The sequence below is a fragment of the Lynx canadensis genome, chromosome C1, assembly GCF_007474595.2.
Source record: "Lynx canadensis isolate LIC74 chromosome C1, mLynCan4.pri.v2, whole genome shotgun sequence".
NCBI classification, from domain to species: Eukaryota; Metazoa; Chordata; class Mammalia; order Carnivora; family Felidae; genus Lynx; species Lynx canadensis.
In genome coordinates, this window is record NC_044310.1 from 71,827,227 (window position 1) to 71,843,314 (window position 16,088).

The window sequence follows — 16,088 nt, forward strand, 5'->3', positions numbered from 1 at the left end:
AGTTCCTTGGGGTTTGCCGATGTTACCTAGATTTCAGATTGTCCCAGCAACCAAGATGATGTCTCCTGAATCCTTTTTATAAATAAAGCATTGAGACAGGTTCCATCCAAGATGTGGTCCTGATGCTTGTGGAAATTTACAAACTCCAGCAGAGTCCTTTCAAGTGTCTCCATGATAATACAAGTCAGTTGTTTCTTCTCTGGCTTTCTTTGCAATTTATACAAATTTTATTATAGCAACTCTTGCCCTGTAAAGTTTAGATGTCTGTTCGTGTGCCTGAGATCTATTCTCATCTCCTTACCCCACTGTTTCACACACACAGTGAAAGAGAAGAAGAAAAAGTGGGGGTGGGTGGGTGGGGGAAGGAGGAATGAGGGGAGGAGAATGGATGAAAGGATTTATTGGCCCAACAAGGGACTGATGCATGAGTAGCTGCTGTGCTATGTATTTTCACTAATTCAAGTCATCAATCTTGGTTTGGATTCCTTCCTAAAGGCAGAGACGTTTTCTAATTTTGAGTTATCTTAGAACAACAGAGAAATATGTTTTGCTGATATTTTTAAATTAATGGAGCTTTGTAGTACTTGGCATTGCAATTCGGGGAAAACTCTTCCTTTGCTTTCTTGAAGTTGCCTGTTTTCTTCTTTTAATAGCACTCCATTCTTTTTTCCTAAGACTGAAATGCAGCATGTTCTTATTAAGTCATTTAAATCTACTAACTTACGTTGGCAAATAGTGATCTGTGAAGTAAGTAACACCATTCTGAGCACTTCCTGCTGGACTGATAAAGATGGTGACCAAGCACACCACATTCCCAACCTACTGGGCTACCTTAACTGCTCAACCTTTTACAGTCAACCTTTTACATTCCTTAAAAAGCAGAAAGCAAACAAACAAAACTTGCCTCTTGCCCATCAATACTGGCAGACTTTTGAAAAAAAAATTATGGCAATCTACAACCGTAACAAACATTATAACAATGATCAAGTGTGAAAACCACTGAATCCCAGCCCAGAAACACATTTTTCCCAAACTAGAAGAGAGACACCTTGTGCTCTGAACTCAAGATCAAAATCCAACATTTTTTCCTCCGGAGAGAGAAAGAATTTCAAGGCTCTCCAAAGAAAATGCCCTGTTCTTATATAACCCTCCTCCAGCATTAAGGGACCACCCTGCCGAACATCCAAAGCTGTTGAGAATGTACAAAGAATCAGATATGTTAAGTGCTCACACAAAGATATATACGTACGAAAGACCTGGCATTATTTTTAAAGTGTGTGCATTTCTGATGTGACAACAGTGGTATGGTCCTTCAAATCCTGTCAGACTAAGTTTTTTGCTACAGCAGCTCTAAATGATCCTCTATCCTGAAAGCACCAGTCACTTTTTTTCCTGTAAATAAGTCAAATATCACATACCCCCCCCCCCCAAAATAGCAAATTTTACTTAATCAGGTTCCAAATATACTACAAAAGTAGCCTTTTCTTTTTGCTTCATTACAGGAAGGCTTCCTCAGTGCGCATTCCTAAACAAGGTGAAAGAGGGGCTGTGTGTGCTATGTTTATTTACACAGACATGTTTGCCCTGGCTAGTAACCCACATTACCAAACATCTTTCCCTGAAACCAGCATTTAGAGAGCTATGTGAATTATATTAAGGAAAAAGTAAGATTTTACACAGCTTAAAAAAAAAGCAAAACTGGCCATTTACAACACACTTCTAATTTAATTTGAGAAAATAAAATTGGATATTTTCATTCAAATTGTGAAAGACATAAAGCCAAGAGTTAACCTAAGGATTTAGAGGCCCATAAGTGATTATCAGAAACTTCATGTTTGCTAGCTAAAAATCTAAGTCAAATTGTGACGCTGACAAAGTTTTGCCCACTTCGAAAAATAAAAACTCTGCTATTCATCTTTTGCCAAGAAAAAAAACCTATTATACACATGTAAGAGAACACCTTAGAACAAAGGTTACTGCCTAGTACAGCCTATGATGCTGGCAGAACAATAAATCTAAACCATATATTTCAAATAATTTTATTTAAAAAATAGATTTCAATCCAATCCAAGGATTCAATGGTCCTCTGGAGACTGTTACAATGAAACTTGTCCTGTAACTGTAATTCTTAGCTGAAAGTGGTATCTAATGGTTTAAGCTGAGTAACCTCTCTCCCTTTTAAAAAGTAATTTCTGAATTTTATTCATCCTTTTTCTGGAGGTGTATTCGGCAACACAAACAGCTTACTTTAATCAGCAGTTGCAAACATGGGTAAGTCATTTTATATACTAAATTTTTACATGTACTATTTCCAGTTTTCATACTTCCTCCCAACTCCACTACTCACCAAAGAAGGTCAGTATCTACTTTTAAAGAATCACGAAAATGACAAAGAAACAAAATCAAAGAAAATAAAACCAGGGGGTTTTAAAAAAGATAAAGGTCAAGGCAACGGCACTAGCTTATTTAAACACAGTCCAAATTTTAACATGATGTTCTTTCAAATATATCCCTTTCTATAATGTAGGATACTAAAAATGTTTTACAATCCCTCATTTTAGGAATCCCTAAAGAGAGAGTTTTTACTAGAGAATAAATTTATTTGTTATTGGACAGACTGTTAAAGACTATTAGCTCAAAAAAAAAGACAAAAACACACAGAACTCCAAGAAGGCAAAGAATGTCCTTTTACAGCCATTCAAACATATTCATCTTAAATTGATTATGACAAGCTTATGTGCTCTCAAACACGACAGAATCAGCAGTCATTCATTTGGTTCCTTACAGAATTAACTGTAGCTATAGAGCAAATTCAGTTAAGTGTGTAAATACAGTGGGAAAACACATATACGAAGAAATAAAGACAGTCACGTAAGTGCTCGGGTTCCCTAGAGTTACTCTAAGTGTTACAGGGACAAACAGATGCACACTTACCTTGGTGAAGAACTTCCATGTCATTACTGGATTCTTTTAATACCACATGTAATGTTGGATACTCAATGATCACTTTGTTCCTCAAACTGTCACGGAGACTTTTATAAGGATCCAGTTCGTAATACCTTACAATAAAAAACAAAAACAAAAACAAAAATAAAAAACACCCTTAATATTCAAAGTTACCCATAAATAAAATAGAGTCCCTTCCATTAGAAAATTTTTAAATGTTAATGACATTAATAGTTATTTCCTTATAACATCTCTAAGAAAACCAGGTAAAAGAGCTATTACTATACTGGTTCTAAAATAAAATCAAGAGTGTATCAAGTATGACATTAGGAAAGCTTTAGAACAAGTCATTTTCATATCACAAAGAGTAAAACTAACTTTTATGTAATATCTATGTTTAATGTGTGATGAATTCTTCTTGGACAAAAGAATGACTAGCTAAAAATTCAAATTCCTCAAATATCTTTAGTTTGACCTTTAAAGGAAAAACAAAAAAAACGGAGTTTATCAGTCATGGTAACATGACATAGCTGTCAAATGTGCCACAGGTAATTAATTAGATGCTAATATTCTTTATGGTGTGCAACTCTCAAGCCATTACTTAAAAAAACTGTTTTTAGTTGATCGAAGATGCATTCCCCTAACATTCTCCCCCTTGCTTGCTTTCTTGGGTAGCAGGGGAAGCAGCAGAATTTCAGCTAGCTCACTAGGAGTTGCCTATGGGAATGTGTTGGCATGTGAATACTGTCACGTTAAAGAGGAAAAAGTTGAGAACATGTCCACCAGTGTAGCGCAGAAGTTCTCCAACCTTTTTTCTTTCACCTCCACCAATGCCAGATGATATTCACATGCAAAACACACATCCTAGGTGATACCCAGCCTGACAGCTGTAAGTCTATCCTTTTCTGTCCCACTCAAGAAAACACATTGGATGGATTACAAGTGATCAAGAATGAAGTGATCCCTGGAATACATTTGAATCTGTGAAGAGTAAATCATTCACAAACTTTGGTATTTCCTAGTTAGTAATAAATTATTTGCACCATAACTCGCAGCTGACTAAGAGAGACACGCAGTGCATGATTCCTCTGCAAGTCTGTCCCATGGAATAGTTTTCAAATAAGGGAAAATGGAAGGGCTTATTATCAAAATGCTCTGATTTCTTTTTCAGAAGGTGACAAGTGACAGAACAACTGTAAAACCAAAACATTACTTATGTTTGCATGACCACATGCCCCACCCCTGGAATTCAATTCTTTGTTTTAGAATTACAGAAAATTTTTTATGTTGAAAAAAAAACCCCAACTTACTCAGTTTTCCTAAACCAGCCACCCTAGTACCCATAGGCCACGGAACGCACACATTCTTTTCCCTGTGTAATGTAACACAGATGTGCTTATGATACTTTAAAAGTGGTTCCAGCATTCAAGGATTAAATGCTTCACATCTTTTAAACATTATTTCCCTTTGAAATAAGCAGTGTTCTTTTAAAAGTTAGCAGTAATTATATATAAAAGAAAAATGAGATTGAATTAGATATCAAAGTGTAAGATTAACTTTTAAAGTAAAATATAAAATGGATATAACCAACATTTTCTAAGGAGAAAATATGACTTGAATGTTCAAATAGGAAACTTTCAAGTAGTAGCCTACAGACGCTTGCAGTGACTTATCTTCTGTGTATTTTAAACTGAATCCTAAGACTTCTATTAAGAGACTTCACAAATATGGGAATGTTTTCTACTTATTTCAGTTTTTGAGAAATAATTTTCATTGTATACTTAACGTTTTAGGTAATCTGTGTAATCCCATTAGGTTTTTCTAGATTTCCAAAGATTAAAAAAAAAAAAAATTCTTCAAAAGCCACATGGTAGCTACAGCCTAATAATCTTGCTGACACAGTATAAAATACATTCCCAGCACAGGAACACCTAACGATACTTAAAAATCACCATGTAATAAGTTATACACTACTTCAATCTTAAAACTACAATGATTACTTGTTTAGTTAAAAAAAATTTTGGTCCCTCTTTTATGTGTGGAATAGGCACTTTACTTTCTTTTACAAAGCACTTAGCATGCACAAAGATTTCTAAGAACTTATAATAAATTATTTTTAAAATATTTTATTCAAATACAGTGAAAATCTGGTATGTTGATGGTTCTGATTAGAATCACTGAATTTTCCTTAGTGTTTACCCTAAAATGTTGCAAACTTCTAATCACAGCAATATTGCTATTGAGTGTCAGTAAGCTTTGAGGCCTCAGCTTTCCAGTCTGTTAAAGAGGTTGGACTTCACTAGATAATCTTTTTAGCTGAAATTCTGAACTTCTGTGATTTTTCTACTACTGGTGGTTACTCTTAGTCTACTATTTGCCCGTGATTAAAAAGTAAATTATGTGAACTGTTTATAAAGAAAAGCTATCAAACACATATGGGGTAACATTTTGTGATCTGCATGAAACGAAACAGCAACTTTTAGTGGCTGTTTGGGTTTGGGTCTAACACTTGAATTCCAGTCCTGGCACCATCACTTACTGCTCTGTGATTCTGGATAAGTTACTTTACTTCTTTGACCCCCAGTTTCCACACTTGAAAACTGTTAGCTCACTTACTTAAGCCATAAACAAAACTTTATATTTACCTAAAATAAAACACATTCTGATGGAAACTAAAGTTCAGAACAGTTTTTTCTGAGTAACAAAGAATGGCACTTATTCTGTAAGCACAGAAATGCCTATTTCCCTTCTAATGCATTTTATGTTTTAAACATAGCCTTACAACTTTCAAACCATTGTTTTAGATCGCATTTACTTCCAGGAGGCTAAAAGTACTTTGAATGTTTCTATTTCTATTATCTTTAGGCAAGGTGTAGAGTCCAGCTTGGCACTGCCTATAACATTCAGTCTTTAGCTCTTTTGCAAGCCATTAAGCTATTGAATCCTAAGGGACAGCTTTATCGTTTTGAAATCTTCTCAAACTCTGGAGTTCCCATTAGTAGAACGGCTCTGCTACCATAAGACAAACTACTTAGGTTTGGAAGGATTAAGACACCAACATTTGTCTTTTTTTTTTCTTACCCTTAGGGACTCTCTGAGACATTTCCTCTTGTTATTTCACTTGCTTACCCTCACAGGCCTGGTAGCTGACCCTGTACAGGCAGCTTCACAGGGGCACTATAAGGCCAGCATGGCTCAGTAGGCTAAACAGGTGTTACAGTGATTGACATTATATAAATAAAAGTTGTCTTGATATTCAAGGGTATGCTTTTAATCTTGGCTCTGTTACTAACTTTCAAAGAAACTGGCCAAGTTCTCAAACTTCTTCCTCCACTTTATCTACAAATTAGGATTAAAAAACAATTTCTCATAACTCAAAAGGAGACAGAATTTAAAAAAAAGTTCTAAACCATTTTATTTCCCATCTGATCACTGACACACCTTACATCATCTCCCTTTCTCCTCCTACAAAATACTGAAACTAAGCATGAATACTCTCCAAATTTAACAATCTCCTAGTAGTCCCTAAGCGACAGACCTTTTTCCACTAAAAAATAAAGTCACTGGATGAGGTGATCACCAAGATGACTCCAGCTTTATAATTCTGCAAGTGTAGACATATGCCTCCTCATTCAGAAAGCTCAATAGTTCAGAACTGCAGTGGTAAATGATTCTAGTCTATCCATGGTATGACAGCTATGGGATGTGGTAAAATAAAGTGACCAATTACACATTTTAAAACTTAAGGAGGGTCTTACAAGGCTCTTACTTGTTCTAGATGCCATTTGTTCAGTCTTTTCTGATCCTTACTGGAAGCTCAATTACTTTTAAATCCAGAGGCTTGGGCTCCAATCCTAAGATCCTTAAGGCTCTTAAGGTCCTTAAGATCTGTGACTCCTTAAGGATGCTCAGCTTTCTTCATCAGTATGATGGAAAAGTTATCTAGCTTGTAAAGATTAAATAAGTGAATTTAACAGCTGAAAATGTTTCTAAAGTGGAACTTGCCCAACTAGTATCAGTAATAACTTTTTATACTCCACAAAGATTTTATATAGCACCTCTAGCAGGGATATGACACACTTAGGAATTATGTTCATGATCTATGACAAGACTAGTTAGTAGGAGAAGTATGAACTTGTAGAGACAAACAGACCCAAGTCCAAATTCAGGCTTTGTAAGTATAAACTGGTTTCTTTATGTAGGTCAATTTCTCAGAGCTTATTAAGCTTACTATCTTGTAGATAGGATACATACTATTACAATTAGTAATACATGTGGAAACGCTGTAAGCACTTATTCATCAATTAATTCCTCAAACATTTATTGTTTACCACATACAGGTAGTCTGCTAGATAACAAAACGTCATAGAAATAAAACCCAGTTTGTTGAGGGCACCAAAGAAACAATTATCACATTTCATTGGGACAAGTGTCATGATAGAAATCTAAAGCTAAGCAGACACTCAAAAAAACATTCTTTGTTCCTTATCCACCTGAAGATGCTCTTACAGGCTGCACAGTGCCTTTGATATCTAGGCACTTCATTTGCTAACCCTAGCTACCCGTTTTTATCTGGTTCTTAAAATCCCTTCTCCTTCAGGGATTTTTTTCCTAATTAACACAGGGAATTTTAATTAGCCTTACTCTTGTTAACAAGCCATTTCATCTGGTACTAAGTTGAATGTAAGAGTATGAGTAGTACAGACTCTTAATCTTCAATTTTTATTAGGAAGTAACACTTTGCAAAATATGGTGACCAGCTTCTTCAGAGAAACTTTTGCTTAAAGGTTAAATAGTTCATGAATTAACTATACCACAGAATTATATTACTTTAGAGTTGGCAAGAACTTACTCCAGTTTTTTTTCCCCCCCTTTGGTCTTTCAGCTAAGGGCAATGAAGCCCTGAGAAATTAAGTATCTTGCAGAGGGTCACATACGGAAATGCACAAAGCAGATCTTGAGTTCCTTCACTCTACTGTTTGCTTGTTCACTTATTTGTCACTCAATACCTATTTACTGAGGGTCTGCCATATACCAGATACTGTTCAAGGCACTGGGAAAATAGTGGTGAACTATTAGGTATTCACTCGAGGTGAAGGATGAAGGCTTCCCAGGAAGAAAGTAATGTACAAGGTAGAGTCAGGAATAAGCTGGGTGTCCACAGGACTGAGTGGAGAATAGATATGGGAATATATATAGAATTCATAGTTTTGGTACTTATAAAAAAAATTAGGCACCTGGGTGGCTCAGTCAGTTGAGCGTCCAACTCTTGATTTTGGCTCAGGTCATGATCCCAGGGTCATGGGATCAAGCCCTGCATTGGGCTCTGCACGGAACATATAGCTTGCTTAAGATTCCTCTCTCCCGCTGCCCCTCTCCCTGGCTCGCTTTCACTCTCTCTCTCTCAAAATAAAATAAATTTTTAAAAATTTTAAAAAAGGAGAGAGAGGTTTGGTTAGAGGGGAGGCTGAAGCTCTTTGGCTAATATGAAATATCTGAAATCACCTAGAAATTTCAACTAATCAAGTTATTCCCTCCGAAGAGTATATAAAGTTGGTTACCAATTACCATATAACTAGAATGTATAAATTTAGATTAACACTGAGAATTAAAATATACTCCCAAAGCTTTTAGAGAAAATTCTCATTTTATTTCACATAATTCCCATAATTCTTCAACAATCAATACAGTATATATTTGAAATGAGATCATCACTATGGAAACTGCAGACTTACATTCTGCTAAGAACTGACCATCATATCACTTTGGATCTACTCTTCAGTACAACCTCTCAAATTAAAATTCTCAGGGTCAGAGCTACTGAAACTTGGATAGCTGTGCTTGCATCTGTCCTGTAAACACTAACCCAGCTGTGGCAACTAGGTAAGCATCAGCTTTCCTACAGCTAACTACAGTTCTTACCATAAAACTGCTTCAAGCAGAATGCCACACAAAGCCCACTGGACATATCTTCTCTGATAAAAATATTTAGTGCTCTATGTATTTCCTTTATTATGTATGGACATTCTTCAGGTTGATTCTAACACTTTCTAGTCTTCAAATGATCTCTTGCTTCCTTTGTTCTCGAGTCTATATCCAAACTGTGACCAAAGGTTAATACCATTTTGAGCACATACTCATCTTGATCATGACTCTATGAAAAATAATCAACAATCCCAGAAAGGTATAACAAAGAACTGGGGTGGTTTTACATAATCTAAGAACATGGATTATGTCCATTTATGGCATGTGCTATATTGCAGAGAACATACCAATGCACTGGAGATAAGCAGGCCTAGGTTTGGATTTAGGTATCACCATTTGGTGGGTACAAAGCTGCAGGCAGCACTCTCTGTAAAATTATAATATGTGTAAAATCTATAATGCATGAATAACATAATGTATACATATAATGTTTACAAAATGCTTACCAAAGCACTAAAAAACAGTAGGAGGCACTCATTAAGAGGTTGTTAGTAATACTATGCTTCCTAAAGATGTCTTTTTGCCTCTAGATTTAACCTTGATTTTAACTCACCCTTGCAGCAAACATTTTTTTGTGTTTGGGAAAACTTATTCAGGATCTTCACACTTTTTTGCTTATATTATGACCTAAAATAGTTTTGGAAAACAAGGATACTTTTTTATATTTTTAAATAGACATCTAAAATTTCATTTAAAATCTTTATTCACAAGTTAAAAGAACAGAATTTATCGTGTGGTGGAAAAACTGATGATTTAAAATGAAAATGTTACATCACTCCTAAGTAAATTCACTCGAATCGAAATATCATAGCAATGTGATATCAGTATCATCCATTTAAAAGATAATATGAACAAGTTCTTCCTCAACAGTCAGATCTTACATGGTTTCTTCTCCTTGAACTTGTATTTCCACTCCAGTTCTCCAAAGAATTTTATCCTGAATAATACATTTGTGTTTAAAAATCTTTTATTGATTACCCATTCATACTTTTCTGTATCAAAAATGTGTATGTAAGCTAAAAATTTAATTTTATTACCTGTGACTTTAATGCTTTAAATGTTACAATTTCTTCTGGATGGAGTAATTTTTGACAATTAGTATAAAATTGGTCAAAACACAAACATACAACAATTGAAGTAAAATTTTACTGGAAATGCATCTCTTAATGTGATGGGCAAGCATGGACGACGGCGTTTTCTACTACATGCAAATTTGTTTACTACTGATTCTTAGATTAAGTAATTTACCCCACTTGTCTCTGCAGTACTCATTAATAGAATCGAATTTGAAAAGGAAAAGGAAAAAATTTAAGTGATCCCATGTAGAGAGCCCGCTGCTGTTATTTACTAACATCACAGTTACTTTCAAGGGACCTAACTAAAAGGCAGCAACGGAGCCTGCAATTTTCACAGGACATCTGAAAGCAGCTGATGCTGTTCTCAGACATGCTGGAATCCCTTTAATGTTCTCTGATAATGTATTTAATTCTGTGCCATTATTCTCAAAATAATGTTAACTTCCAAGATCTTCAGTTTTCTAACAGCAGGACATTTTTAAAAATCCCAGCTTTTAACCACATACTATAAATTTCTTTTGTAGAGTATCTTCAAAGTACATTTCCCAATTATTTTCTGTAAGCCTGAAATAAGATAATTTGATTTTCTACTTCTGGTTCAATTAAGCAAAGGATAAAGATTAATATCTTTAAAGATGTCAGAATCTGATTTCAATAAATCCAACTGAAAATCAAATCACTTATTTCTTTATACAGCTTCAATAATCCAACTGAATAAACACCAAACGCTTATTATACAGAAAATATGCTAGATACTGTATGGGAACCAAAACGTCCTCAAGGAGTTTACACCCTTGCCAGTGTTTCTCAAAGCATGATCACAGGCATAACTTAAGAGGCAGAGGATGTAAAAAAAAAAAAAAAAAAAAAAAAAAAAAAAAAAAAAAAAAAAAATGCCGGTTTCTGGGTCCTATGTGAGACTGACTAAACCAGAGGCTATGAGGGTAGGCTGGAAATTCATATTTCCAACAACTGTCTCAAATGATTATGATGAACACTGAAATGTGAGAAGCACTGTTCTGAGAAAAGAAGAAATACAGGTTAAATGCTCAGCTGGGGAAATGTTTATGGTAAAAAGGGATACTGGCTAATAGGGATATGGGCCAGGTGGAAAGCAAGGAGGGATGTGGCAGGGCTATGAGGAGATTTGGGCAAGAGACCAGGCTCTTAGAATCAACTAAGGCTGAGAGGTGGTATCCTGCAGACAGAGTTGAGAATCTAAGAAGTCAGAATCTGAGTGAGTTACATGAACTGGACATCAGGTCTGCTCTCAGGTAGAAAAGGTCTTTGCTTTCTGGGAATTGCGTGTTAGTAAAAGAGGTCAGGTGGATCTCATTTGAGGCCTTCACACAGGCAAAACCAATTTCTCTAAAGTGACACACAAAAAAGTATCCTACCTCTTTAACTTCACTGTAAATGATTTTTAAAACATTTCATGTTACAGATCCAAAGAAAGTAATCTTAGTTTTTATTTAAAAAACATCCTCTCAGCCTGGAAATAAAATCATCCAAGAAAAAGAACTCATACTTTTGCTGGTTGCTTTTCAAAAAAAAAAAAAAGGAAGAAAGAAAGAAAGAAAAAGGTGTTCCAAAAATTATTAAATACAACCAGTACACTATGAAACAACAGAATCTGTGCATGTACAATAGGGTAGTATCCCCAAGAAGAGTAACAATCTTCTGTGATGTTCATTAAGTCAAAACTTAAATAATACTTTAGTTTGGCTTGGGTTTAAAATCTAAAGTCTCGACTTCATGTGCCAATCTTTGGAAGCAGAGTGATGGCAATTGGGGTGTGCTTCCATAAAAATAGGACAAGTCTGGAGTGTCTATGTAAAATGTCCAGGCCTTTCCAGGTACCTGTTATGCCTGGTACATTTAGTATAGAACTAAATGCAGATCTACTGTAGCATTTACCACATATCTACTTTCTCTCCTAGACTGTGAGCTCCTTGAGGGCTAGTCTTTTAGAGGCCTGTGTATCATACAGTTGCCGGAACATGGAAGGGACTCGAGGATACTTTAGGTCAAGTTCATTTATCAAAAAGCCTGTCTTCTGAGCAGGTACTGCTTTCTCAGAAGGAACTTTAAATTACACTGGGAGTTATTATAATCTCTTTTTCTGTTGCTCTCATTTTACATATTGAGAATTGAAGCCCTCAGCTAACTAAATGATATTGTCACAAATGACCAATAAAAATCCTTTAGAGCAGAGATTGGAAAACTATGGTCAGCAGGTCAAATCCAGCCCACTGTCTGTTTTTTGTGCACAAAGTCTTACTGGAACACAAGCCATACCATTGATTTATGTATTATCTATAGCTGTTTATGGGCTATAATAGCAGAGTTGACAATTATGACAGTATGGCCCACCATGCCAAAAACATTTACTCTTTGGCCATTTCAGAAAAAGTTGTCTCAGTCCTCCTTTTGGGTATTAAAGTGGTAGCAACATCTAGCAAATAGAAGCACACATATATTTAAGTGAATTAACACACTACTTATTAAGAAAATTTACACTGAATTCATACTATAGGAAAGTCACTGACTCAGCACTGCAGGAAATGTGAACAGGAAGATGCCTAATATAGTCATTGTCTTCAAAAGAATGTATCATTGAATAGGATAAACTGTATCGGGAAAAAAATAAAACATGATTGCAGGAAACTATGAGAAGCACAACATATTTTTTGAGGCTTAAAGGATAAGGAAATCACATCTAGTTGGTGGGAAAGGATAGGCTCCGCTGCAGATACGGATACAGTCAACCCAGAAAAATGGAGAAGAGAGAACATAGAGGAGACTCGTTATGGAGGCAACCATGTAAAACAGGGTGGCAAGGAAGAAGTAAAAGATGGCTCTAAGGTCTTATGTCTCATATACTGCAAGAGTGACAGTGCCAGTAACACAGAGTAAGTATCAACATTTGCTGACTGCTTACCAGATGCCAGGAACATAACCCATTTAATATATATTTCACAAACACACACACACACACACACACACACACACACACACACACAGAAAAAACAGATATGGTGTGATGAGGTCTAAACAGTTTAAGATTTAATGAGATATGTAGGTGAAGATAGATATAAACCAGGATTTGGAGTTTGGGAGAAAGGTTGAAAACATATCTAGATGTGGGAGTGACTGTACAGAAATAACAGTTGATAACACCATAAGTACACAAGTTCCTCAAACCTCATATTCTTTCAATATCCAATTTATGTTAAAAGAAATATAAACTAGCATGATTAGGTATCTGCCCCCATGTGGCTAATGGTGAGTGGCCTGTTGGGAGTATAGCTAATATTGAACTTAGGCTACTTCCCACAAGTATAAGAAATACCAAATGGCTCAAACAAGCCATTATTTTAAAAATAAAAGTACTGTATAACATATAGTCAACTGCTAGCTATATAGAACTTTTTGTTTTAAACAGATTTCCTCCTTTTTCTAAGGAAGTAATCTCTAGGATTAAAACAATAATAAAAACTCTTATATTGAGTCAATTCTAAAAGATGTTGCCCTGAATGCTGCAACTCCTAATACATGAATAATATGTATTTACTGAGAATGACTGGCTATGTGCCAGGTGCTGTGCTAAGCAGCTAACATCTCAAAGTAATCTTCACAACAATGCAATATCATTTCTGCCTTGATCCCCACTTTCAGGTGGGAAAAGTGGCTTAGGAACTTTCTAAGGTTTGTACCAAATTTATAACATTATTTCGACTTTATAGAATATCTACTTTGATGTAGGTTTTTGGATAAAAACAAAAACGTTATTTTGGAACATCTCTTAATTTGGGCTAGGTTTGAGAAGCAGTGTTCTAATAAACTTAAGTGTTTGCAATGGTGAGACTTTTGGTTTACAGTCTAGTCTGGAACGTCTTAAAGTAAAATCAGGTCTACTTCTCCACAGATTATGTATTCTGAAAGGATAGTATTACTATTTCTTACTGGAATATGTATAATCTTACTATGAATAGATACTAAGAACAAATGAACAGTATAAAACGACCATTCTTTTTGCAAATAATGTTCCAAAAAACAATGCCATTTCTACTTAAAACTCAATGTGCCCTAAGCCTCTCCAGGCCCTATACCTCCATCCCTCCAGAAACAGATCCATGCCAGGAACCTCAGTCAGTCACCTTTGCTTCGTGTTTGTGTTCCCCCACTACTGTAGAACTGTACCCAATTCATTCTTGTATCAACCTCAAGTTTTATTTATATGCCTAGAAGATTAAATGTGCTTAATTAATGGTTTCTGAGTAAATTTGGAAAGAATTATCCCATAACAGCTTAAACCACACCTTTATCAAAACTAGAACCTTATATAAACATCAAAGCAGCAAAGTAAACATAAAGAAGGTGTAGCTGAACTTCTTTATGGAAAATAAATGGTTCAATTAATAAGTAAAATACAAAAAATAGATTTGGAAAATTACAACTGAATGAACAGTATCACACTTCGGAGTATTCAAAATTCTTCAGTCCATAATAGCATAAGTGAGCAGCAATACAATGGCTGCCCCTGAAAGTACCTGGCATTACCAACATAGGCTTTTCTATTTCAAAACCACTCATTTACTTTCTGGGCTGGTTAAGAGGAGAAAAAGAGGCCTTGCTAATAACACAAGCACCTTACATGAATTCTCTTCCACTGGGAATGTAAGCTCCCGGGGACAGGAATGGTTCTCCTTACTGCCATCACCCCGATGTCTAGAATGATACCTGGACCACAGTGAGTATCACAAAGTGTTTGCAAGAGAATGAATACATGAATTTACTTAAGAAGCCACGTTAGCTTTTATAAGAAAACACAAATCCAAACCTTGTGTATTCCGGAAAGAAAACTCTCAAATACATCAGCAGCAAATTCCTTAGGGTTAGACTTGCATTCTATAATCCCCTAAATCTAAAAATAAAAGTCATGTATGGCAATGCTAAAAACTGGGAAACATTTAAGACTGCTCTAGCTCATCAGGTATATATATCATGAGACAACTGTTATAAACCCTCCAAGAATGTAAAACACAACCAGTGGAAACTGGCAACATCAAGTATTTGGTTAAAAAGACTTTACTCTGGAGTCACTGGAATGCTGTAAATCGTAGGATACATTTAAAATCAACAGCCACAAGGAAACTACATGCTTCTGCCTTGTAAGTACTTTTTAGGAAATAATAAAATCCTCCTATTTTAGCATGCTTATCTTATATCAGGAGTCTAACATTTAAAAACCTATAATAATCTTACTTAGATGTTCTCTGAATGTACTTTCCTTTAATGATAGAAGTATAATTATACATCTAAGTGTACAGCCTATCAATGACTGCATTATCTGAAAAATACTGTGGTTACATTTTTTTTTTTTTAATTTGAGACAGAGTGAGGGAGCAGGGGAGAAGGGCAGAGGGAAAGAGAAATCTTTTTGTTAATGTTTATTTATTTTGAGAAAGAGAGAGAGAGAGAGAGAGAGAGAGCGAGCATGAGCAGGGAAGGGGCAGAAAGAGAGGGAGAGAGAGAATCCCAAGCAGGCTCCATGTGCAGAGCCCAATGCAGGGCTCAATCTCATGACCATGAGATCAGGACCTGAGCCAATATCAAGAGTCAGATGCTTAACCAACTGAGCCACCCAGGCACCCCAAGAGAGAAGCAGGCTTCATGCTCAGTGCTGAGCCTGATGTGGGGCTTGATTCCATGACCCTGAGATCACAACCTGAGCCAAATTAAGAGTTGGATGCTCAACCGACTGAGCCACCCAAGCACCCCTAAATATCTTTAGTTAAAAATATCAAATGACTAAATGTCCATCAACTGACGAACGGATAAAGATGTGGTTTATACATACAATGGAATACTACTTGGCAATGAGAAAGAAGGAAATCTGGCCATTTGCAGCAACGTGGATAGAACTGGAGGGTATTATGCTAAGTGAAATAAGTCAGGCAGAGAAAGACAGAAACCATATATTTTCACTCATAGATGGATCCTGAGAAACTGACAGATCATGGGGGAGGGGAAGGGAAAAAAAAAGTTACAGAGAGGGAGGGAGGCAAACCATAAGAG

The 16,088-nt window shown here is 35.8% G+C and overlaps 1 protein-coding gene across 3 annotated transcripts in view; it reads right to left on the reverse strand.

The window, feature by feature from the left end:
• The window catches only part of ZNHIT6 (zinc finger HIT-type containing 6), a 105,064-nt gene that overhangs the window by 48,514 nt on the left and 40,462 nt on the right, over positions 1 to 16,088 (reverse strand). For all 3 annotated transcript variants that reach the window (XM_030326091.2, XM_030326089.2, XM_030326090.2), the window contains exon 9: positions 2,935 to 3,059. In XM_030326091.2, the coding sequence (XP_030181951.1) occupies positions 2,935 to 3,059 (125 nt within the window). The remainder of the gene's footprint in view (positions 1 to 2,934; positions 3,060 to 16,088) is intronic.